At 39.3% G+C, this 24,664-nt stretch overlaps 1 protein-coding gene across 3 annotated transcripts in view; it reads left to right on the forward strand.

The window, feature by feature from the left end:
* The window catches only part of CRYBG3 (crystallin beta-gamma domain containing 3), a 94,317-nt gene that overhangs the window by 16,658 nt on the left and 52,995 nt on the right, over positions 1-24,664 (forward strand). For all 3 annotated transcript variants that reach the window (XM_072885362.1, XM_072885371.1, XM_072885380.1), the window contains one exon: positions 11,363-11,799. In XM_072885362.1, coding sequence (XP_072741463.1) covers positions 11,363-11,799 — 437 coding nt within the window. The remainder of the gene's footprint in view (positions 1-11,362; positions 11,800-24,664) is intronic.

Below are 24,664 nucleotides of genomic sequence, written 5' to 3' on the forward strand. Positions count from 1 at the left end.
AGCTGAAGAAAATTCCACGTTGAATGTCATTTATCTACATCAAGGTGGGAAACAATGCAGTGATGTTTGTTCAGAAGCCCTGTGGATTCAAGCCAACTCTGTCAGTTCTGAGCTCCTGGAAAATGCCACTGAATGCCTTTCTGTTACCATAAATCATGGGCTATTGATTTTATGCCTTGAAATGCGGGCAGAAAGGATTCTGATAAACCAGTAGAGATTCTACTACAACAGAAGCAAATTTTCTGCATTTTAAAAAAAAACTTATTTTTCTATGTTAGATCAGTGAAAAATTCTAAAACAGATTTTCCTTTTGAAGAAGATTTTGACTGAGGAAGGGGAATAATTTAGCATATGTGCACAGGACTTCAACACCAGGAATTGCTTAAAAGGAAGTATGAAGAGGGCTAGGTCTTAAGGAACAAGCTGGGATGTGTAGGTGGAGCAAAGGGAGCATAGCAGGTTTAAGTTACCTAAGAGTGTTTCTTTCTGGCCAAAAACTAAATCTCATTTATTTTTTAATTTTAAAAAGCCCAAATTCAGGATCTTTCCTGCTGAATCTAAATTTGTTGCAGTGAAGTCTTCTACTCAGAACTTGTGTTTTTGTAATACTGTACTAAAAGTTAGTGCCAATATTGATGCTGTAAAGTTTTGTTCCAAATATCTGATCTGTTTTCTTTGTCTTGCCATAACTTTTTATTTAATTATATTGTCTTTGACCTATGTTTAGAAGTCTGAAGTGTTACAGTGTATGTTACGTTATCTTTGAAATAATACCTGGTGTTTGTATAGCCTTTATAAGAAAGGTGCGGTTTTCATATTACTAGAATGTGCTGGCTGTTCAGCTGTACTGAGAGCTTCCTGTCTAACTTCCCTCTTTCTTCAGCTGATCAAAAATCTTCTAATACACTTGAACAGTTTCATATGCATAGTAATGAGTACTTTTAGCACTGTGATTTTATCTCTTATGTGCATTGAAATTACAACTAGATAGTAAAAAATGATTCAGAGGAGGTGGAGAAAGTACTTATTTTCTACTGCTGCCCCTCCCCCTTTCTTTTTGTGAAGAAAAATTTTTTTTTTTTCCTATCACTGATCCCTCCCGCACACACTTGCATTTTGATAACACCACACTGTCCGATGCCTGACACTGGCCAAAATAAGCTGTCATGTGCAAAGATCACTAGAAAGCAGCTGAACAGTTGGGGAGAACTGAGACTGTCTCATTTGAAAGGGATAATGTATGGTATTGAAAGACATTCCAGTTTTATTCATTGAGTCATCAAGGTTACTATGGGCTGAAAAAAAATAATGTTTTGTTGTTATGGAAAGGGTACTTTGTGAGGAATGTCTAAATCTATCTACCTACATGGATGCAGTTTGGACAGGTTTCCATACATGTCCACGTCTCTGAACTGTGCTTCTACCTAGTCATTTCAGGTGGATGGTGACTAAAAGTTGAAACCATATTGTGTGTGTCTGTCACCAAGTTAATGAGCTATCATGTTTCTGGTAGACTTTCATGCTGTAATTTTGTATATTCATTGGCTGTCTCAACAGGAGGCCAGGGGCAAAATAGTGGGGGAACTGTAAGTCTCTGATTTAGCAGCAAAGGTTGGACATATAAATTATAGCTGACTGGATGAGTGGAGCTGGGAAACGTGCTGAGATATGGTAGCTCTTTGGCTCTTCTGAGCACTTTAGTTACCAGTTCTGTACTTTACCCCAGCTATTTTTTTCCCTGCAATGAAATATTAGGCTCATAGAGGGAGAAAAAGATATTTTAATACTCACCTTATGAAAATATGAAGCCTAATCTTTCTGTGCCAAAGTGACTTTATCAATCATCATTTGATAACTTTTGAGAAAATATTACTGAAATACATTTGCCATGTCTGTTAAGTCATTGCCAGAAAGTACACCACCACCCACCACTATTTATTTACAGATTGTTTTGCTTCTGTTTCTTTGAATTAGAGCTGTAAACAGTGCTCTTTCTGAGTAAATGATCCATTTGAGTGATGTGATTGTTGAACAGATGGTTGTGTGGATGTAAACAGTTCTTGAACTTCATGTTTAGTGTTCTAAGTATCTGCATTACATACTGTCCAGTACATGTTAGTATATCATTAACCTCACTTTTAGTGCTACAGGGACTTTGTTTTTAAAAGGAATATTGCAACAGTGCTTCCTGCAGAAGTATATTTCACGTACTTTTGCTTTTCATAATGCCTTTAAAACAGAAGTTTACAACTGGGACATAGGTGTTAGTTGGATTGTGTGGAACAGCTACTAAATAAGCTAATACTGCTACTGTAGCGAGCCATGTGCTGGAGAATGTCATGTTAGTACAGATTAGAAGAAATCACACAACACTCTTGTTGGACGTGGTGGTGCTGCAAGTCTAACCTGGCTCCTACCTGTATTACGTAGTATTAAGTAGTAGCAGTGGTGATAGGTCCTTGGGTTAATTTCAGTAGTAGTGAATGGCTCAGGTCCCAGGCTTGCCCTGTCTGAGGTTTTCATCCAACTGAAGGCTTTGTGATGACAGTGTAGGCAAATTCACTTGCCTGCTGCTGATCGTCCCCAGATATCCTTCCTGTAGCGGTGCATGAAGGAAATAGCACATTCTCCCATAACTGATTAGGAAGGAATTCTTAAGCATCTCAGCACAGGAACTACTATGTGAGCTCTGTCAGGCAAATGCAAAAGTTTGAAAAAGTAGGTACAAGTATGATATACCAATGTATAATTTAGACTTCAGTATTTCAATAGCATTAAATATTTTATAATTTGGCCCATAGGCTCAAGCCTGGGGGCTAGTCACCTGGATTAACCAGAGGCAGTCTCAACCTTCATAGAAAACACAGGGGCAGAAGGTACTGCAAAGATTATCTAGTCCACTCTGCCCCAAGGTGAGATCTCTATATCTATGTCATACCTGGTAGAAGGTTGTCTAACTTGTTCTCAAAGACCCCCAGGGATGGAGATCTCTAAGATCTCTGCAACTTCACCAGACAACTGTTCTACTGATTTCATAAACTTTATAATTAGAAAGTCTTTTTCTTAACATCCCATCTAAAGTTTCCTTGCTACAAATTAAACCTGTTGCTAATTGTCTTCTGACGAGTACTCCTGTATACTGTGAACATGGAGAAGAGATTACTCTGCAGCCCTGCTTTCTCACATGAATTTCATTTCAAGGTAACATAAAGATGGCTGTATTTAAACGGTAGACACGGTATTAAAATTTGATGGCAAGGACTGCAATTATGTGATAAGATGGAGCCAGATTCTTTTTGGAGTTGCAACAAATAGGACAAGAGGCAATGGGTGCAAGTTGGAACATGGGAAATTCCAGTCACCTGTAAGAATTTTTTTCTTCCTTTTTTTTTTTTCCTTTTCCCCCCTTTACCATAAGAGTGGTCAGATGTTGGAACAGGTTGTCCAAAGAAGTTGCAGAATCTTTATCCTTGGAAATACTCAAAACGCAGCTAGATGAAGCCCTGCTCTAACTGGAGCTGCTTTGAGCAGGAGCTTAGAATACATGACCTCCCCAGCCACATTCCTTTCAGCCTAATTTGTTCTGTAGTTCTCTGTCACATCATTTTTCATGGGGTGTGTGAATTCACCTAAGTTTTAAAAAAGTCCCATGAACTTGCTGAATATATGTAGCTGTTTTTATTCAATGTCCCTAATTCTGACTTTATAATTAGTTTTAAGTTCTACAAAAAGTTAGAAATCAAAATTAAGCCCAGTGTTTTAGTTAACCACATACTTTTCCATATAGCATGGGGTTTTATTCATATTGTTACGGTTTTATTCTATATTATCTTTATTTCATATGTATGTTATCTAAGTAATGTCTGCTCAGCCTGTGTGTGGATGCCTGCTGAATGCCTGTGTCTTAGACCTAGTATTTAGAAATCAGAGAGGGATTCATTGTCTTTTGGGAGTCAAGGGAGGTGGACCATTACTGCCAACCACGAATTTTTTAAAAACCTGAGAGGTACTTTTAAAAACTGTTGCTGTTGCTGCCCACAACAATGAATGTAAGACAAAACCAAAATGTTTTTGGAGTTTGTATGATCAAGATTTCTGTTGCAGAACCTGAAAGCAGATCTTTTTCCCTTCAGCAATGTTGTAGATTTTTGTTGAAATGGAATTTTATAGGTGAGTACATAGCCCCTTCTGGTTTCCCAGGACACTTTGTTAAATTAATGGTGTTAACAGCTGTATGTGTTCAGGAAGGCATTTCAAGATCATCCTATCTAAAGTCCTGGTAAATTCCTTTGTCATACGGAAGATTTTTAGAAAGGATGATCCTGAAATGTGCTTCCCTTTCTACTACTTTAGTTCTTCAAAGAAGGGGTCTTGAGCAGGGAACTTTGTTTCAGGATGGGTGAAAAGAAAGATGGGCTTAAACCTTGCGCAGTTTGGCACAGAAAACCACCGAGGAGACAGATGAGAAGCAGAAGTGTGGTGCCAGGTGCTATAACCTGCCAACAGAATATAAGTACGGGTGGAAATCACACGGTCTCACCCCGTTCCCGGTGTACTGCCTGCTTGTGCACACCTTCTGCATTGATAAGGTGAATTTCACCTTTATTTTTAAATTTATTTTCAAATGTCAGGGAATCATCAAGTAAAAGAGAATAAAAATTACTTCATGTTTGTGAAAACATTTTCACTAAAAGGCAATGGAAGTGTAATACTGGGAGAATTTAGAGGAAAGAACAGAAATAAGACAGACAATTTAATTCTGTTCTCCCTGGCTCCATACTAGACCTCATAGTAATAAGGCAATGGCTACATACTGAGAAGTGAGTACTAATTCTTAATCTTTAATCAGAGCTTTACAATTATTTCAGGAGAAAATTCAGAAGGGACAAATTTTGAAGTAACTCTGCAAATGGTGTAAAGAGAATTTTTTAAATTATAAAGGTCACTTGTTATTCTAGAGACTTTCACTGAGTTTATGATTCCTCGTAAAGGTAACCTAGCAGAAACTTTATTTCAAATTGTACTTCCTTTTTCTCTGCCTTTTCATTTTAAGTGTTCACCCTTACCACCTTGTTTTTCGTTCTCTTGTCAGGGAAGGTGAGTCTGGATACTTCCTCAGATCTTAAGAGAACACTAGAGTTTCAGAGAATGTTTGTTTCATCTTTGCTTTCCCCATCTGACAAATTAAATCTACATTAAAGACTCCTTGGTGTTTCAAGAATTCAAATGGATAAACAAATTTTTAAAGTCCCAGTGCTGAACTTTCAACAGAGGCAGTTGTCTTTCCAAATTTTAGTCATTGAATGTAAATTGGTTTATTTATAAAAATGCAAAACTGATACAGTTTAACTGAAAGTCCCTTCCTGCTGTTTAACTTTTACTCCTGATTATGAAGATGCTATGATTTCATTAGTTTTCTAGTTACTCTTGTCTTCCAGGGTTGTTATGACCTGATTTTTTCATGTCAAAACAAGCAGAGAAAGGAGCATGTGCAAGGAAAACTTCACAGTGTAAAAAAGCCAAAATATTCAGAGCTTCAAAGCATCAGTTATTTGTAGAGATACAGAACTCATCTTTCGCTTAAATCCCTCAAAACCCCAAGGCTGTCTTTGTTAATCTTTGGGGTTTTTTGCTTTTTCTGATTATTTAAAAGGTATTATTTAGTTAAGACTCAACAGTTTTTGACAATGGTGGAACTCCCTTGTGTCATCTCTATCACCCCTCTAATTACTGGCATAAATAGGAAAAACCCACTTTGACCACGTGTTTTTTAAATCCATTTTTCTCATGAACACTAGCAACAGTGAACTTCTAGGAGTTCTCTGCTTATCATGTATTTCACTGTCTGATAGTACTTTTTTCTGAATTTTTCTTAATACTATGCCAATTTTCTTAAACAAGTCTTGTTCCTAATCTATGTCTCACTGTGTCTGGTTCTTTTTCATTAGGTTTCCGTATGTATTGCCTCCCATTGGGTGAGCTGCCTTTCCTCACATTAGTTGAAAAAACAAAAGATTATTTCATGTGTGGATTTAATGCACCTCAGTGTGTCCCACTCATTGCAGACAAGTGGCAGATTACACCAAAGATGCTTTAGCCTCTCAGAGAAGGTAAATCTGCTGAAAACCATGCAGTAGTGACTCATTGTGGGGATGTACTAGTCTGCCAGCAACTCGAGCTATTTCACAGTGGGTTTTGTTTAGTGTACAAAATTTACATCCTGTATCACTGATCAAATTGAATGAGATGCTCATAATTGTGAAATGAAATGCAGCCACCTTAGCTATGTTGAAAGGTCAAAGCTAAGGCTAGGAACATGGTTAAGTTTCCAGTATTAGAGGTAGCAATGCCTAAATATGCTACTTTGTGCACCCAACACTATAATCTGAAACTCTTGAACTATTTCTACATGCTAGCAAACAGAAATTCTGGAGTAGTGCTGTGACCGTTTCTCGGATGAGTAAATTGGGATGTTGGGGTTAAATGGCTTGTTGAAGGCCCCTGGGGTGAATCAATGGTGATCCTAAAATCCTGATGGCTAGCTGTCTTCTCTCACAACTGCAGGTGAGATGGGGTGGTTAAAGTGCACAAGGGTATCCATGCAATATGCAGAACGTCCTCCCTTAGCAGCTCCCAGCGCAGCAGGACAGAGAGTCTGTAAGAGGTCTCCACGTGGCTGCCTGGAGTTTGTGCTTCCTAATGAGCGTTCGTTCATGGGGAGTGAATTTTGAAATGTCTGGCTGTTGTGGCTGGAAGCTAATTCTTTGTTCCCAGAGATCTGTTTTAATGCTGTTAATGTTTTCATTTCGTTCACTTGTTAGGGCAATAAAAGAGATTGTATTCTTGGCAGATGGACGTATCCCTTGCCGAATGAGAACCTCTGGCAATTTGAACTTTTGCCACCCGACTGCTGAGAGACGGCGGCTACCAGGGCGGCTGTTCCAGCTGGTACAGGAGGCGAGGCAAACCTGGCAAAGCAATCCCTCTTCAGGGTGCTGTTGCGCTGCTGGAGCTGCTCTCTGCACTTCGCAGTGGGGGGGCTCTTCACACTGGTAGCAAGCCCTGTGCCTGACTGCGTAGGTGCTATTAGGCTTTGGGCGTATGTCTGTGCTACAGTCAGGAGTGGATTACAGCCTGGAAAACGTACCTAGTCTACCATTGAATAAATTAGCTCAGATAAGAATCACGCTTGAGACATGACATCCTGGGCTTGTCTTCTGAATCCCAGCTGCCAAGCTTCTCTGCAGTGGTTGCTCCAGCAAGGTGAGACCGCACTACCTGACTACACAGTAGATACAGCTTCAGTTATCGCTGCAGTCTCTTCAGTCACCTGATTTAAGTCTTAATCTTGTTTCATGCTCTGCTGAGCTTCCCCTCTGCACCAGCCTCATTGCATGTGAGGTCACAGGACCATAGGATAATTCAGGCTGAAGGGACCCCAGGATGTCATCTAGCCCAACCTCCTGCCTAAAGCACACTCAGCTATAAGGTCAGGCCAGGTAACCCAGGGCTTGCCCAGTGAAAATTTGAGTAACAAGTTGCTAAAGGACTAAAAGCTAATTAAAGCTTTATGAAGTGTGTCACAAGCAGGAAAGCTCACAGAGAGTGGGGAAGGGGAGGCAAGGGGAAGACTGATGACAGTGTATACAAAAGGAGCAGAAAGACAATACTAAGGCAGGAAAACTTTTTTCCTTGCATCAGCAAGGATCTCAAAGGGGATCTGGCAGGTAGGTTTTCATCCAAAAACTGTTGTTTGCATGGTAAACCTGAGAAACTGTTCGGACTGCTGTGACGCTGGAAGAGGATTTTTTTTTTTTTTAACCGAGAATCACTGGTATTCTTCCAGCGTTGTGAATATCAAACTGCTCAAGCCTAGTTGCGACACAGATGCGACTGCTCTGTCGAGGTCAACTAAATGCCCTGTCTGTTGAAAACTGGTGGGATATACCAAGGAAAGGATTACTTTGCGTATACCCTATACCCTTGCCTTTTTTTCCTGAGCAGTCGCTGGGGGCTTCTATCAGACACAAGCTCAGAGAGAGGCATGGGAAATAATAAATCAAAGTTACCATGATGTTGCCTTGTGGAATTGCCATCATACTGCAGCGTTCGTCAGGCGCTTGTGCCTGAAGGCTCCTGCTGTGCTACAGGCTTACTGGCTTTACAGATCATGTGCTTCCGTCTCAGTAATTTGAATATGGCATTATCTTAAAATACAAACTTCAAAATCTGTAGCAGGAACAGTTTTGTTTGTATAATGCCTAAACAGTGGTTCAAACTTTGATTTGAAATTTTATGGGCAAATTATAAAATACCAATAGCTCATGCTGTCTTCTATAGCAAAGTGGAGCAGGAGGGAGAATATATGGAGAGTAGGATTGATTATATTGAAGGGAAGAAAGAAGGATTTGCATAGTTTCTGTGTTGGGACTTAATATCCATGTATATCTTCAAGTAAGCACAGTGTAAATGTTCTCCAGGGCTTTTTTTATGCAAGACACTATTTACAGTTAAAGGTATGGAAGGACCCTTTCATATTAAAACTTCCTGTTCTTTTGATTTACCAAAAGTTAAGTAAGGAAAGGAAGATTAAAGAGGAAGCAAAGTCTAAATAGATTTCTGTTTCTGGAAACAGAGACTACAAAACAGCTTTTCATGCAGGGCATGAATTATGCTTACAAATAAGAAGCACAGTCTTGACAAGTGTTATGTCTCAGAGCTGCTAGGGGAAGAATTTCACATGTAGAGATTTAGCCATATTTGAAGTCTCAGTTCCTAATAGGAAAAAAACCACTGGTTCCTGAATACAAATGACTTTAAAAAGCAAGCAAACAAGAACAAAAAAACATAATACTAAACTGTTGACAAGTTTTGAATGTAATATTTTCTTTTATAGTTAATGCATTTAGCTGTTAACTTCATAGATATTGTAGTAATTCATATAAATGTTTATAGCCTATAATGGTTATATCTTCAGAGAAAATAATAAGATTTGTGTGCACTTTCTGCACTGAGATACTCTTTTAAGTGAAATTTGTGTGAATTATGCTAATCACAGAACAAGGGAGAAATGCCCTCCCTCACTTAAAGTTTAATCAAAAACTGGTATTGAAGAATGCTGAGGTATTAATCAAAGTGAAGGAAGAAACTATGACAGTAGAACTTTGAAGTTGACTATGGTGAATCATTCATGTATTATCAAATTTTGGAAATTATTTTTTTTCTTGTTTCTGTTTTGTATTTTCTTATGCAAAGTACTTCGCTCCTATGAGATAAAGTTAATTGTTCATGAGATTTATCCCAGGTTTGCATATTACTTGCATAGTTTGCCTAGTACTGAAGATACCAGCCAGCACTGTGGTACATCTGTTAAGCTGCACTATTGTCTTCATTTCCAGGGGTGGGTTTGGGTAGAGTTGACTTGTAAAGTAGTAAATCCCTGAATACTACAGGGGTGACTACATGCCTTTGTAATGCATCAGCTATTGATTAGTGCAGTATATGGGAAAGCAGGTGGGATTTGTCACAGGTGGGACGAAAAAAGGCTAGGGTTTGACTTAGCCCACTTTGAAAAGTTTACTTAAAAGTTAATGTGGTTGTGTGTCTTGCCTGTATGAAGAAAATAAAAGTTGTATGGATTTCTGAAGGACAAATTAGTGCCATTCAATTTCTATCCTCAGGTAAACAATTCCATTTTCAACACATCAATCTGATCACTTAATATTAAGCGATTGCATCTACTCTTTGTATGAAAAAGGTGAAAAAATATTGCTTGAAGATTAAAGACCACTGCTCCAGTATCACTAAGGATAACTTGCAAGTTTTTAATGAATTGCTGTTCCCCAACGATTAAACTGTGTTCATTAAAACACTTTTTTCGTCATTAACGTGATCCTAGATGGACTATTAACAAATAAGCCTACTTGCTTATTTTAGGTTACTTGAAACAAACATATCTTCAGGTTGAAATAGGATTAGTGACCTAATGAAAATAGTAGCTTTCTGCTTAGATAGGATGGGTAGTTGTTATCCAGTTTGAAACAATTACTTTTATCCAAAGATATTGTTGACACAACTAAAATTTGCCTAGGACTTTTTGTTCATGTTTTCCTTTCCCACTCCTGTTGAGCAGAACAGATTTCATCTAAGAAGAGCTGGGGTAACTTTATTCTGTTTTAATAAGCTGGATTGAAACGGGGATTGACATTACAAGGCTTGTACTGTAAAGATAAAATAGGCAGCAATTACATATGGCACCCACTACAAAGGGTGAGGATGGGGGAGAGGTGCTCCCCAGAAAATTTTAGTCCAGGGAAAAAGCATTTGCAGATTGTGAAGCTGAAAACGTGGTTACGTGTGGTGTTTGTGAAGCCTACCAGTGAAGTTGCATCATCTTTTTTAGGCAGATGGTCTTGGCAGAAGTAGCATGGTCTTGGGCAGTGGTTCTTGGATCTGTAAAAGAAGCTGACACCAAGAAAATTCAAGGGCATAAATTGCTTTGCCCCTGGAGGTAGGTAGATGCTCAGCTGAGTTGAGGGAAGAAATGAACAGGTGGTTTAAATGAAGTGAAGCCCTGCCTTAGTACTAATCATTTCCAGTGAGCTGATAGGCAGTTTAGAAGGTCATGGGTGCAGGGGTAGTGGTGTGCAGGACTTCAGCTGTATGGAAGACTGTGCAGTTTGAGCATGGTAGACTGGAGCTGTGTGAGACTACAAATAGATTTGGAAATAGAGCTGTGCAGTTAATTGCCTGTGGAGTTGAAGGAAAGCTGGCCAAAGGGTGCAATGTGGGGTTGCTAAGGATAGCAGGTAGGATTCATCTCTGGCACATGAGTTGAGTTCACTTTACCCAAATTCTGTTCTTGATTCTCCTGGGTTTTTTACAAGTGCAGGTTACCCTATGTTTAAGGCTATGGTATGTTTGTGTTCTGCTATGGTGTTCTTGTGTATATTTGCAAGCTGAAGACTGTTCATCTCAGAAGCGCATATAGATTTGTTTGTGAAGCTGTGCTTTTTGAGCGGATTAGTGTCTGAAGTGTGAAAAATTGTTCCTTGCTTCTTCCTCGGGTTTTTTCTGCCAGTTGAAGCAGTAGTTCTCCATCTGTCCTTCTGTACTTTACTTCCACAGCAGCTGCTTTGTGAATCTTCTAGCCTATGTAGTTCTTTTGACGTGTCGAATAGGGACCTTTTTAGTACAAAAAGAGAAGAGGAGAGGACAGCGCTTTGGTCTTAAAATGAACCTTTAAACTATAGATCTCCTGAAAGGAATACAACGCATAGGAGCAAATGAAAATTAAGGGATTTGGGAATGTGGGAAAATGACAGGAAACATCTTCTTTATGTGCTTCTTGTATTTATCTTAGGTTTGTCAAAATGAAGAGAAGAACCAGTCCACAGAAGAACTTAGAAAGTCTGAAACCCAGGAGGAGCTGAAAAAGACTAATAGCCTTCCTAGTTTGACTCCTGGAATCAAAACAGCAGATAAAGACAAGCAACCCCGAGAAGGTTTTTTTCATTTTCTTGGAAGCTTATTTAATATTGCAACAAGGTCATCTTTGGTAGAATCTAAACCCTCTACCTTCCAAGATGAACCCAACAGATGTGAAAAGGATTTACAGAACACAAATACCCTTCCGGAGGACATGCAGCGAAAGTGTCTGACAATTGAAGAGCCTATCTGTTCTACAGCTAGAATAAAAGAGGATTCTGTGAATGAAGATGATGCCATCTTAAATAATATTGGGAAAGATATCTCACAGGATCTGCAAGGAGGCTGGAAACAATCTGCACATGCACAAAAGTAAGTTTTATAATTTAGTATTAAATGTTAATGTCTGTGAACGTGTGTGTGTGCACTGAACTACCTTGACTAAGTTCTGCTGACTGTATGAAAAATGACTGTCATTTCTAAGGATGGCTGGAGTGTCCCTGACTTAACTGTGTGCAAAACTCTAGTAGCAACTACCTTAAATAAATGAGAAGTTGACTGCAACAAAATATAACTTTAAAGAAGATTTTCTAGAAGTCTCCTGGCTGTGGATAGATCCAGTGTAGATCTGTCTAAGTATTAAGAGAGGTTGAAGATGTGGCATTTAGAAATACATTCAGTATTGTAGATCTACTTAAAAAAAAAAAAAAAAGTGTAAAGAACTTATTTCCATCCATATTGTGGGTTAAATAAAGTTTTGAATGTTTGTGCTTTTTATATCTCACTAGTTCAGTGGTTTTACTTCTGCAAGTTAAGGTTTCCTCATTTTTAAATTATGTTTCCTGGTTTATTTGACTTGGTGATTTTTGCTTATGTGTTTTGTTTCCCCTTGTTCTTTGGGGTTTTCCTGTAATGTAAAGAAGGTTATGTAAAATACTCAATTAGCCTAAATATGGAACATCCTTAACAGTCCTGTAATATTTCCAAAAAAGATTTCAAAAAAAATGGTGCCAAGGGCACCAATGTGTGTTTGAGAGTAGAAAAGCAAAAACATTGGCTGTGGTCCACACCATATATTACATATGGCATAAACATAGGTAATAGTATTCAAAAAACATTTGTAGCTGTTATGTTGAATATTTGACTATATGTGGGCCAGTACAGCATAGGTTTGGAGTTATGTGTGTATGTATGCATGTGGTACCTGTCCAGTTTTTAACAGGTGTGTAGAATATGGACTTGTCCACAGGCAATGAATCTGTAAGTAATGTTTACTCAGTTTTTCAATACTGCCCAGAATATTTATTTCAAATTTAAGCCAAAAGTAATGATTTGGGGTAACCAGTAATTCTGTCTCAGTGCTCCTGCTTGTATTGCAGAATGGGAGGATATACTGAGAAGAAACACCTTTTTTTTTTTTTTCTTTTAAGTTTTAAAACTAATTTGAGTTGCACTCAGTATATTTATCTGTGGCATGTGAAGTATTTCACTTCCATATAGGAGGTCAGAGATTCCCAAAGTAGCTGCTTAATGAATTTCATTTCCATACTGGGGATGTCTGCAGCACCCTGTCCTTATTTATTTATTCAGTAGACTAATGATTTGAGGTGTCTGTCATTCATCTTTATATTAAAAATGTAATGGCTGATCAGGATATGAATAGGGGATGTGATACTTATTCAGGTGAACTTAAGACTGTATTTCCACCACCAAAATACAGTACTGTTTGTAATTAATAATAATAATGGTTGTGTTCTCGTGAGTATTGTTTGGTCTGTGATGTGGTTGACTGGTTTTTATTACAGATTCTTATCGTAGTAGCACACATCTGAGTGATGCTTTTTCCAAACTGCATGTTTCAGCCCAGCACCACCACTTCATTGATTGATATAGAAGAAAACTCCTCCTCCCCCCCTTAGTTGTTATCTGGAGAAGCCTAGAAGCATTAAGTTACACAGTTTGTTCAGGAACTAGACTGAATATTTCTTAAAACCTGTTGGAGAGACTGGCTTGCTGGCATCAGTCTATAGCTGCTTTTTGCTGTTTCTGTAGTATACTCTGGAAACGACAGGTAAGTTGCATGCTATTGTGCCAGGGGCTGTGCAGCAATATAAGAAATGTCACTTCTTGCCTCAAAGAGAGCTTAGTCAAAAAAGACAGTAGACATTAATAGATGTTTTTCACTTCATTCCATGTAGTTTCTTCCATATTTTATCTCAGCATACTTTCTGCTGTACTTTCTTCAATGTTTGCTCTTTTTCTCGCTCTCTCCACCCACAGCTACTGATTATTATTCAGTTTGCAGTGGTAGTCTGTCCTCTATGCAGGTTTTTTGGGGGTTTTTTTGGTGGGTTTTTTTTTTTCCTTACTCTCTTCCCCAACAAAGACAGTCCTCTTATATGCTGTACTCCTCTAACTTATCTTGAGTCTCTCCTGTCTATTCAGACAAATATGAATCTTGGAGATTCAACTGAAGGCCCAATATGTGGTGAACTAAACATGGCAATTGGAGCCTGCAGTAAGTGGATGAGGGTCAGCCGTGGTCAGCCCTGACAAAGTCAGTCTTTCTCTCTTTTTCTTTTTTCTTTTTTCTTTTTTTTTTTTTTTCCTCCAGTCCCCTGGCTGATGCTGGTACACATCTTTCCTTCTAGGTGGAAACCTCTGACTTCTCCTGGCTTTTCAAAGTGTATGCATGTGCTTTGTTGACTTTCCCATTTTACTGATGCCTACAGGCCTGTGAATAGGAGTGGTGGAAGTAACAGAATGTCTCGGGATTTTTTTGCTGCTCTGCTCATTTTTTATACTGCTGCATTTGAGTAGACCTTGAGCAGTAAATTGATAAGGTGCTGGGCAGTCTGTATGCACAGTTTAGAGGGTCAGATCATCTCAGTCTTCATTTGCTTCTTGTCAATTCTTCTTCAGAACAACATGGATTAATAAGTTGGGCATTAATAAAAGCTTACAGAGTTCAGAAGGTGTGGGTATTAACTCACCAAGTGACCTCCTTCTCTGTGCAAGTATTTTTGAGTTATTTTGGTTTTCTTGAAATCAAAGTTGCAGTTGGCATATTCACTTGTGACCACATTTTGACATCGTTCTGTATTGTTAGATAACCTATTACACAAATCAGTGTAGATTTTTCTCAGTATAGTTTACCTGTGTCATGGTCAGACAAGCATATAAAAATGTGTGTTGCTAAGTTCAGAGGTAGAGGTAAGTTGCTCTATATACAGAATGAAGTTTATCCGTGGAAAATGACTTTTTTAAATGGAATAAAATTTGTGGGGGTTTTGGTGTAGCTGTTGTAAAATCAGATAAACATTAAACCAGTCATCTTCCTTTTAAACTCATTCTCAAAAGTACAGTGTACATCTTGCCCTCAGGTTACGAACAAGTTAGACAATCTCTGTGTAACTTTTGTGTATGTTTTTCTCTGCCTGACTACACAATGTGAACTGTGTTTCTGAAGCAATTAGTAACAAGAAATTGAAATGACAATGTGGAAGCAGAGGTTTGCACTGTTTACCTTTTTAAAAAGTTTGAATCAAGGATACCTCTTTTTTTCTGTTATGGCAGTGATTATGCTGGGTTTGTTCTCTTTTAGTTTATAAAAGTTTAAAGGACATAGAGCAGTTTTTTCTCTTCAGTACTAGCTAGCTTCTTTACTAAATATTAACTAACTGGTATTCATTTAGCATAGTTAAATTGTAAAAGTGCTCCTGATTGCTGACTATTGGCTGGATAGCTTCGTAGAAAGTGCTAAGAAGTAGTTGGGAGTGGGTGCTAAAAAGCACGTGAATAATGATGGGGGGGAGAAGGGGGGAGATGTAGCACAAAGGAACAGGAAGGTCCGTGGATACCACAAAGGGAAGAGATGGTGTGAACGTGGTTTTGCTAATATCTTGAAGACTGGGTCCCAAAAGACAGATGAGACATGCTAGTGATCCATATAAATTCAAAGGTACTATTGATTCCATTGATTGTTATGTCGAACTGTAATTGTAGCATTTAATGTAGAGGCAAATTGAAGCTGAGGGCTTTACAAATCCTTAAGACCACTGCATTATTAATCTTACAACTGTTTCCTTTGTCATGAGGAACTTTTAAATTAATTAGTTAATTCTAAACTACTGTTAAATATTAAATTAGAGGTTATCTGCGGTTAGGGAGGAGGTTGCAACAATAAGTGGAAGAGGGACAGTTGTTAGATTGCATAATTCCCCTTAGAGTTGTTTAAAAAAAAATTAAAAAAAACCAAACCAAACAACCTTTCAGAACTGAAATACCTACCAAATCATCTCAGATGCCTCTACCCAGACAACTTCATTAACCTCATATCCTTAAAGCAATATTTTGTAAAATACAAGGAAATCAGACTGCTCTGACCTGTAGACTGAGGTTAATTTTGCCCTCAGTGGGAGGCCTGGCACTTGGTAAAGACTCAAGTTTCCAGGCCTTGAGCCAAGGAAAGTGGAATTCATGAGCTCAGTCTGTGGAGTACGTGTTTGTGAGGAACAAAAATGTGTAGGTCACGTTATTCCTCCATCACCCTGGCTGGTTGGCTCAGAGGTAATTGTACCTTAAGGGCTTCTGCTCCTTTAATCCAGACAGTGGCAAGTGGTAAAGGAGTAGCACAGAGGACAAAACCATGATAAATTTGGCAAAGTCTCTAGACAACAATTACTGTGGACAATAACATAATAATTGCGGCACTGAAGATGGGTAAGGAGAGTTGGGTTGGCTAAGTCTCCAGTTATTGCATCCATTAGTCTTCCACTTGTCTGGGGTGGTTGAAGATTTCCTTGCCATTGAAAAATGAAGCAAACAATTGGGCTTGGAGTGTTCTATAAAAGGCTAATGATGAAGGGATGAGGTTGGTAAAATATAAAATAGAGTTTTAAAGTAATGCTTATTCGGCTATAAGTGGAAAAGAAAAATGCAAAGTAAAGTATTTGCTACTAAGTGTAGAAAAATCTGTTACTTGGGTAAGATGGCAACTTTTGTGTAGAATAGGCCCCAGTGGCAGAGTGGTAAGTATAAAAGTGAAAAGTTCATGTTTAGTTTTAGCCTTTGCACTCCTTCTTAATGATGTGAAAAGCTAATGTTTAATTGATTAAATAAGCCCTAAAAATAAAACCATGGAACAGTGGGGATGCATTCACCTAATTTCTCACTGCTGAAAGTCTACATGAGAGAGATCAAGTTTTCATAAAGTAGATGACAAATATAAAACATGGGTTTGCCCCCATTATCTTTCTTTTCTATAATGTAAAATTATTTCAGTTACACATATATTGCCTTTCACTAACAAGCAATGATTTGGCTTCAAAATTCAGGCTGTTTCTCTAAGACTCCTGAGAATGGACTTCCTGCAGTACATACCTGCCATCTTCTCAAGAATACCAGTCATGGTAATAGGCAGTACTCTCTACAGGTGACTGAGAACACAACTCTGACAATTTATTCCCCCCCCCAAAAAAAAAAAAGAGTAGTGACCCAGATCTGTTCTGTTGACTGTTTGCCATTTGCCTACCTTCTAGTCGATTTTTTTTATTTTTGTAACATCCAGTAACAATAAGTGGATGTTGCGTATAGTGATGTGCAAAACAATAGTACTTGTGAAACTGCACAGCTTGTTCTGGAGTTCAGCAAGAAGCCTTATTGCATTGCTGAACATGGTTGATGAGATGAAAATCAAAGTTTTACCCCCTCTAAATGTTTTGATTATAAAATCCTGACCACTGGTTAAGATGCTAATACCCCAGTTTGACAAAATATTTAAGATCCTGACTTCTCTCTTCTGTTATGAACCTTGTAGACTTGGAAGTGACAAAGAATTCCCAACCCCACAACTGCAAGGATTTTCTAACTGTAGGTAGAAGAGGAGAGGGGGTGATTTCAAAAGCAAATGCTCAGAACAGTATGCTTTTAAACTTCACACCCTACCCGGAGCCAAGTCATCGTAATAGTTTAGCGAGAGCATTGCAAGCTATTTCATTCAGAAAGGGAGGTAGCCTTGAGGGAAGACAAATTTCAGGCTGTTTACAGTTCTACTATTTTATATGTTGTTGAGTTTTGTGAGGGATCAGTTTGTTTTTTTTTTTTAATATTAAAGTCTAGTAAACCTGTTGCTATACATCTAATTGCATAGTATTTCCCATCTTCATACTGTTAAAAATCCTGTCCTTTTATTTTTCTCTGTTAGAAATACATCTGATAAAAGCCTTCAGGTCTACATAATTCTGGTTAACACGTCTGTTTCAGAGCTTGTCATTCACCTTTGTTACTGGTAAGATGCAGTCTTGTGGTGATACAGAAACATAGCCCTTAATTTGTCTGATGGATTGTGTATTGTGGTTTTGATTCAGTCAGTAGCGGCAGCATTCATCTTTCCCTATAGATACCTTTGGCAGACAATCAAGAGCAAATGAACGGAAATTAAATCACTTAATTGCAAGCGATGGTCTTGCCAGGTAATTCCTGAGGAATAATGTAGAACAGTGGGGAAGCTGCTGCTTCTGCATTTGTTGAAATCAAATCCATCTTGTGGTTGGAGCTGTGTCCTTTGTAATTGCCTACCCAGGACCTATTTTATATACAGGACCTGAACATTTAAAACCGTAAGTGTGCACACAGCATGGCAGTGTCCATCCATCTTTGAAAGCATCTGTGGGTGATGACAGTAAGAGGAAGACAAGAGCACTGTGTTGATTACTTCTGTTATTATAATACCTGCATAAAGATTCCCATTGTACAGACAAATATATATAGTTATATAGTAATATACAGCCTGTCAAAGATGGAAGAGACAGCTGCTTCCCCTTGTAGTAAGAGGTTGCCTTGGTGGTGGCTCTGGGGACCACCAGGACAGCTGTGGACCCTGGGTGGTCCTGCCAGCACGTGCCCTGCATGCCTGCAAGCACTGCTGTTTGGGCCTAGATCAGGTACTTTTGGTCTTAATTCCCTGATGCAATTTGCTACAGACACTTGAAGCGGCACAAGGAGGAGCAGGGGGCAGAGGTATGCATCTTGGGGTGGGGAAATGGAGAAGGAGGAGTGGGACGAAGTAATTCATCTTCTGATGGCTTTCTGGCTTCCACCTTCAGAAAACGACTGTGGAAGTGCAGTGTTGTTCAGTTGCTGGAGCGCAGATGGACAGGGATTCATTGCTGAGGGTGACCTGCTACACCTTCAGAGGGGTATAAACTATGTGGGTAGCTCCACCCTTCTAGGACGGCCAAATATGGCCCAAAATTGATTTAGAAGGCTGTCCTGGGGAAGGATCAGGATCATCCCGCACCTAATTCTCTTGGTGAACTGTGGAGGGAGGCCTTCAGCAGTGATTGCAGGGGTATACCCAAACTCCCATGGAAGGATTTAGTGTTAGGTCACTAAAGAAGAGAGCTTCATTATTCTTAAATCTTTTCCTCCAGACACATCTCTGCATACCTTGATTTGGACAAGCTACCCTTTAACACTACTCACAGACTTTCAGATTTTGACAAGAGCCCAAGACTATGTGGGTCAGCTGAGACCTCGTCAAGATAGGTGCTGTGCTGAGATTTAGCGACCCATTCCAACAGTGGGGTGGGTGAATTTCAGGGCTCCACTGCAGGAGAAATGCAGGCCCAGGCCTGCCCACCAGAGAAGGGTACCTGCCCAGAGCTGGGACGTGGGCCAAAGGAAAGGTTCTTGTTGGCACCAAAGCAAAGATTTCTGTGTTTCTGAAGGGTGAAAGTTAGTTTAAGAGTAATTTGGAACAGATGCATGATGCAAAATCAAGCTAAATTGATAAAGATGAAAATTAATTCACTGAGTTGTTTTTTCCACTGAACATTTTTAATAGGGTTGTTCAACTGTGCAATGTATTCAATTAATAGAGACCGTTTCTTAGGAACAGCATTTTACAGTGTGATTTTGAAGTTAAGGAGCTACCTGCAATGTAATTGTTCAGGCTTCCTAGGCCTTTAATTGTCAATAAGGGCTTAATACTCACACCTTTGTCTCTACTGTTGTTGGGGTGGCAAGTAGTGCCAGAGAGAGGGTATCACTGGGTTCCTGCTGTAAGTAGGCAGGTGGGCTGCTAGAACACTTAGTCACCTTTGGTTGCCTCTTCAGAGCACACACAGCACCTGTGTAATGCTCACAGGCAGGTCCCAGTATAATCTCCTGCTGATGCATCTGCCTAACTCCCCCTAGCATCCGTGTATGTGAAAGGGAAGAAAAATCTCTTTGTTTCTGGCATCCTGAAGTCAAACGCTCTGATTTCCTTCATGCATCTGAAGCTACACTCTTGCTTGAGAGTGGAAGGATGTCCTAGCTTTAATTCTTTATTACATATGAGGAGAGGCCAAGAGGAGTGGCTTTGTTCGACTTTGAGAAGGCTAATGGGAGACCTTACTGCTGTCCTCAGCTCTCTCATGGAAGCCTTAGAGGAGATGGAGGCAGACTCCTCCTAGACACATGCACTGTTGGGACGAGAGGCAACGGGAACATGGGATGTTGGGAAATGTGTTTTCACCATGAGAGTGGTCAAACCCTGGGGCATGTGCACAGGGCTCCTGTCCCAAAGGCCTGTCGTCGGAGCTGCTCAGAAGGGGTAGGACGAGGCCCCAAGCACCCTGATCTAGTCAGCCCAGCTTGGAGCAGAAGTTGAATTAGATGATCTCCCATGGTCCTTTCCAGCCTATATTACAGCTCTGTGCCCAAACGCGAGGCCGTCTCTCACAGGGTAACTTTGTGCCATCCAGCTTGTGAATGCAGTTTGCTTTTTGCTGGGATTTGCAGCATCTTATAACCCATCCTTGCACGTCGGCATGAGGCAGCATGTGGCAAACTGCTGCAGAGGCAGCACAGGCCATGCTTGTCCGTGCTCCCTGGAAGAGACAGGCCAAAGGCATTTGAGCACCTGAATATCTTGAGTGTGACAGAGGGGAAGGAAGGGGTAGCTGGCTGAAATACATGGTGTGCAGGGGAGTGAGGGTGGCAGGTAGGTGTGCATGGATACTTCCTACAGGTACGGGGCAGAAAGGTTAGCTGCTGCCAGGTATTGGAGAAAGATGGCAGCGAAGAGCTGGGAGTGATCCCAGGCCCTTTGTGCTGGTCTTGGTCTTGCAGCTGCTGGTGTTTTGGGTCAGCCTCGATCTGTGCTTTCTTCCTTCAGACTCAGAGTAGGGTTGCTTTCGCAGATGTGGAAGATAATCAAGAAGTAGTACTATGAAGGGCAGGGGGAAGGAAAAGCATTCCTTCCAAGGTCACAGAGCCTACATTTAGTTTTATTAAAATTGTCATTGACTCTTAATTGTCCTTATGGAACATTAGCTTTGAAATTTCCTGCAGAATCAACTGTGTGCAAATCAATTTGTTCAACCAAACTTTTGACCTTTTGAAATATACATTGTGCAGTCCCAGGACACTGGGTATTTCAAACTTCAGATTTAAATTGTGAAGCTATGCCCTCTGGCTAAAAAAATAATTTTCTTTCATCTAAGTTGTATATGGCAACTTTTCAGTTAGCCCACAGTGTCTTTTTTTCAATAAGGCTTTTATTTTTTCCATTTATGAAGATCTGACATGAGTGTAGAAACCAGCTGGCTGAGTAAGCTGGATTCCACCAGAAGGTTTTTTTCAAAGTGACTTCAAGACGGTTGTTTCCAGACAAAGGACTTTAACATAATTTAAAAAAAGTTGTCAGTTAAGTATGCAGTAGAAAAAAAGCTAAATGGAACAAATTAAACAATAGCATAATTTTAAAACAGTCAGGGAGGGGTAGACAGGAACCACAAGAGACATACTGATTTAGATCAGTGGTTTTCAGCCTGTAGCCTGCAGATCTCTCTGCTCTGGGAGCTACTTCTGAGGGGTCTGTGAGAGGAGATTAGGGGAAACAGGCACATGTATGCTTGAAAAAGCAGGAGGCTGCTGGGCTGGGCAGAAAATATCTGGAAAAGTAAAGTATGAGGAGAAAAATGGCCATTGCATGTCTTGGAAGAGGCAAGTGTTGTGTGCTGCAGAAACAGGCCAGCCAGCAGTACGCTTATGCTTCGGCACTGCTGAGCCTGAGCTAGTGAGCCTGGAGCTAAGCAGTGATGCTGGTTGTAAGGGCTTTCTAGCGAGGATGCTACGCTGTGCAAATGAAGCTGTGCTGCCTGGGGATCTGAGATGCTGTACCCGTGTAGTGCTGTATCATGCTGTATGACCTTCCTCCATCTTTTTGAAAATAGTCTAGGGTTGTCTGCTTTCCGCATTATTGTGGTACAAATACGAAGATTGGAGGGGTCACCATCTTGATGACGTATACTTGAAAAAGATGCAAACAATGTAGTGTTTATGGATGTGCTGAGATGAGGCTTCAAAACCACTTTTTGGGCACATTACACAAGATGTCTGTCATATGAGATGTCAGAAGATGTTCCACTCTCCTCCTCGAGTTAGGCCCCCTTGAACTTTTTATTTCTCTTTCAGAATAGAAGAAATCTATACAAGCACCTACTTTTGTCAAAATTTAGCGTAACTCGTGTTGACATCCTCTCTTGTTGCTGTCAAATAGTCTTTTGTGAAACTGAATTAAGGCTTTATAGGGAATTGAATAGCTTCCTGTGAAGAAGGGAAAGGAGGAATCTCCCAGTATTTGAAATATGTGACAGAATACACACTGGGTTCTGTGTATAATCAGGCTTTCATCTGTATCCTCATATGAGTTGAGAAAAAAAAAAAATTGGCAAAGAGTTTTTAAGGTAAGGTCTGAACTGACATATTCTTTTGGTGATCAGAAATGAATTGTTACTTTAAATGTCTATGAAACGAGTCTCTAGTGACACTTCCAAAAGATTTTCTGTGACACGGCCTGCCTCTAAGTGTGTTTCATAAGACTTAGAGCTGAATTGCTGCTGCCACACAGGAACATGGGTTTTCATTTTTTAAATGTCTTGTTGTGTGTGAGCGTTTGGATTGAACATGCTTCTATGTGCTCTAAAAGTAAATGCATTAGGACTAAAAGGTCTGTTGGCAAGATTTTTATAATATGTTGAGCAGCAAATTCTTTATCAAAGGTCAGAGATCCTGAAGTTGCTATGTCTGTGGAGGAGAGGTTGGTTCCCTCTTAAAATAGCATCCACTGCAGAAACTCTTGGTAGAGGCAAGTCTGCAGAAAAGCAGAGCTGTGTGTTGGGAGACAGTGGCAGAGGCCAACTACAGGATGAGGCTCTGCAGCTGAAGTGGTGCTGTAGCTGGTGCTAGTCAGGATTGGGTTTGTGCACAGAGCTCCGTAGGACAGATTGCTCTGAGTCTTGCTCAGGCTTCAAGTTGATGAATCTGAGCATAAAATTCCCTCAGAAGACAAATGGAGAGCAAAAAGAATTGCGAGAAATTATAAAAGGCCCCGCATAGGCAAAGAGAAATTTCTGAGTATGCTTGTTTCTGACCATGTGTTATGAATGGTATAACTTTTTGTTGGGATCTGTGGCTCAAATCAGTGTGAATATAGGACACCTTCATGCTGGGTTCTCCTTGTCATCCCTGGGTAGGCAATATTCTGTAAAATTAACTTATCTCATTTCTGGATGCTTTGGGTTTAAGAATTGCTGAGTTCATGAGAGAAATTTGAAGGCAAAGTTGGGTATGGGAGACAGACAGAAGGACATTTTCCAGGTTTCTTTCAGAGCACTAGGTCTCACCGCGTGTTTATAGATAAATTCGGAATTTTTCCCACTGCATATCGGACAAAATATCAACAGCAGAATGAAAGACGCTCAGTAAAAGTTAATTGTCATCAAGCCTTTTATTCAAAATAATGCCTTGATTGTGGTGGAAATGAGTGTTTGGTACCTTGCAATACCACTACTGTGCTTACTTTAAACACGTCTCATTACAGTTTTCATTTTCAAGAATCCTTAAAACTTGTTTCGAGGATTGGTGCCAACCTGTGTTCTGTTTGTTTTCTTGAAAGAAATTTTATCTGGATTCAGGACAGTTGTAGACCGACTTTTATTTTTGAGGTTGGCCAAAGTATGGGAGAGCTGATGGATTTTGTAAAAGCTTAATAGTGATTATTTAAAACGTCTTGATCCCATTCTGACATAACTGAAATATGAGCGGTTACTCAGTAAGGCTAATTCTGAATGAGACCATGATCAGATCTTACATTCTTAAAACTTATTTTTATTATGGCTGTGACTGGTTGATAATGAGTGAATATAGTGTACTGTAGAACTCAACAAATCCTTCCCCTAAGATTTTTAGGATCTCTGGAGCTTTGGAAAATATTTTCTAATGTAGAAGAAAGTTTTCTCTGAGGAAGTGAAAAACAATGGATTTTGTTTTTTTTGAGGAAAACAAAAAAAATTTATCATTTATGGTTTTTCTCTACTACCCTTTCTCCAGCTGTGTTGTGTTTTCTTCCACTCAGAAATGTGCGTATTTCTTTGAAGAGGTGTGAATGCTGAAGACAGCAACTTAAACAAATGGTGTGTGTGTCTGGCAGCTACCACTGTTGGTATCTTTGGAAACCAAACTAGTGGTATAGAAGACTAAATGTAGGCATCTAACTTTGCAAATGCTTAGGAGACACGGTGTTTATACACAACTTTCCTGTTACCTCTGTAACTTAATATACCTGGCTAATAAAACCTATATCAAGATTCTGCTGTAGTCTTCATGAGGGATTACAATTAATTTAATCCCAATACAAACTTAATTTTCAGGTTCTCACAATGTCTAAATTCCCATATTCAGATATTTTGGCATTAGCCTAAACATACCTGGCAATGTAAAACATGCATATAAATGAGTTTTTATATTTCTGTTTTCATGTTTATGGATATGAATAATTAAACTTTTAGTTCACTTATACTCTGCGTGTCCAAATGCTGCATAAGGAGGGAGTTTACTTGTGATTTTAAATAGTATTAAGTTCCTTCTTCAAAACAAAATTAATATGGAAGTAAGAATCTGGGTCTCTAAAACCTTGACAGAAAAGAGATTATATTTTAGATTGGTAAATCCACTGCATTTTTATATTCTTCTGTACCTATTGAGAGAATACATACTGAAAATCCATACAGACAATACTTGAAGTTATAGTTACTCAATGATACTCAAATAAACAAAATTATTTATTTTGCTGTTCAGTTTTCCTTAGTAAATTTATGTTCTATTTCTCACTTAAATTATTTGTTTATTACAGTTATTATTACAACTCTAGAGCTCTAATAATAACTTCTCAATAAATGTGAACTAA

The sequence above is a fragment of the Ciconia boyciana genome, chromosome 1, assembly GCF_034638445.1.
Source record: "Ciconia boyciana chromosome 1, ASM3463844v1, whole genome shotgun sequence".
NCBI lineage: Eukaryota > Metazoa > Chordata > Aves > Ciconiiformes > Ciconiidae > Ciconia > Ciconia boyciana.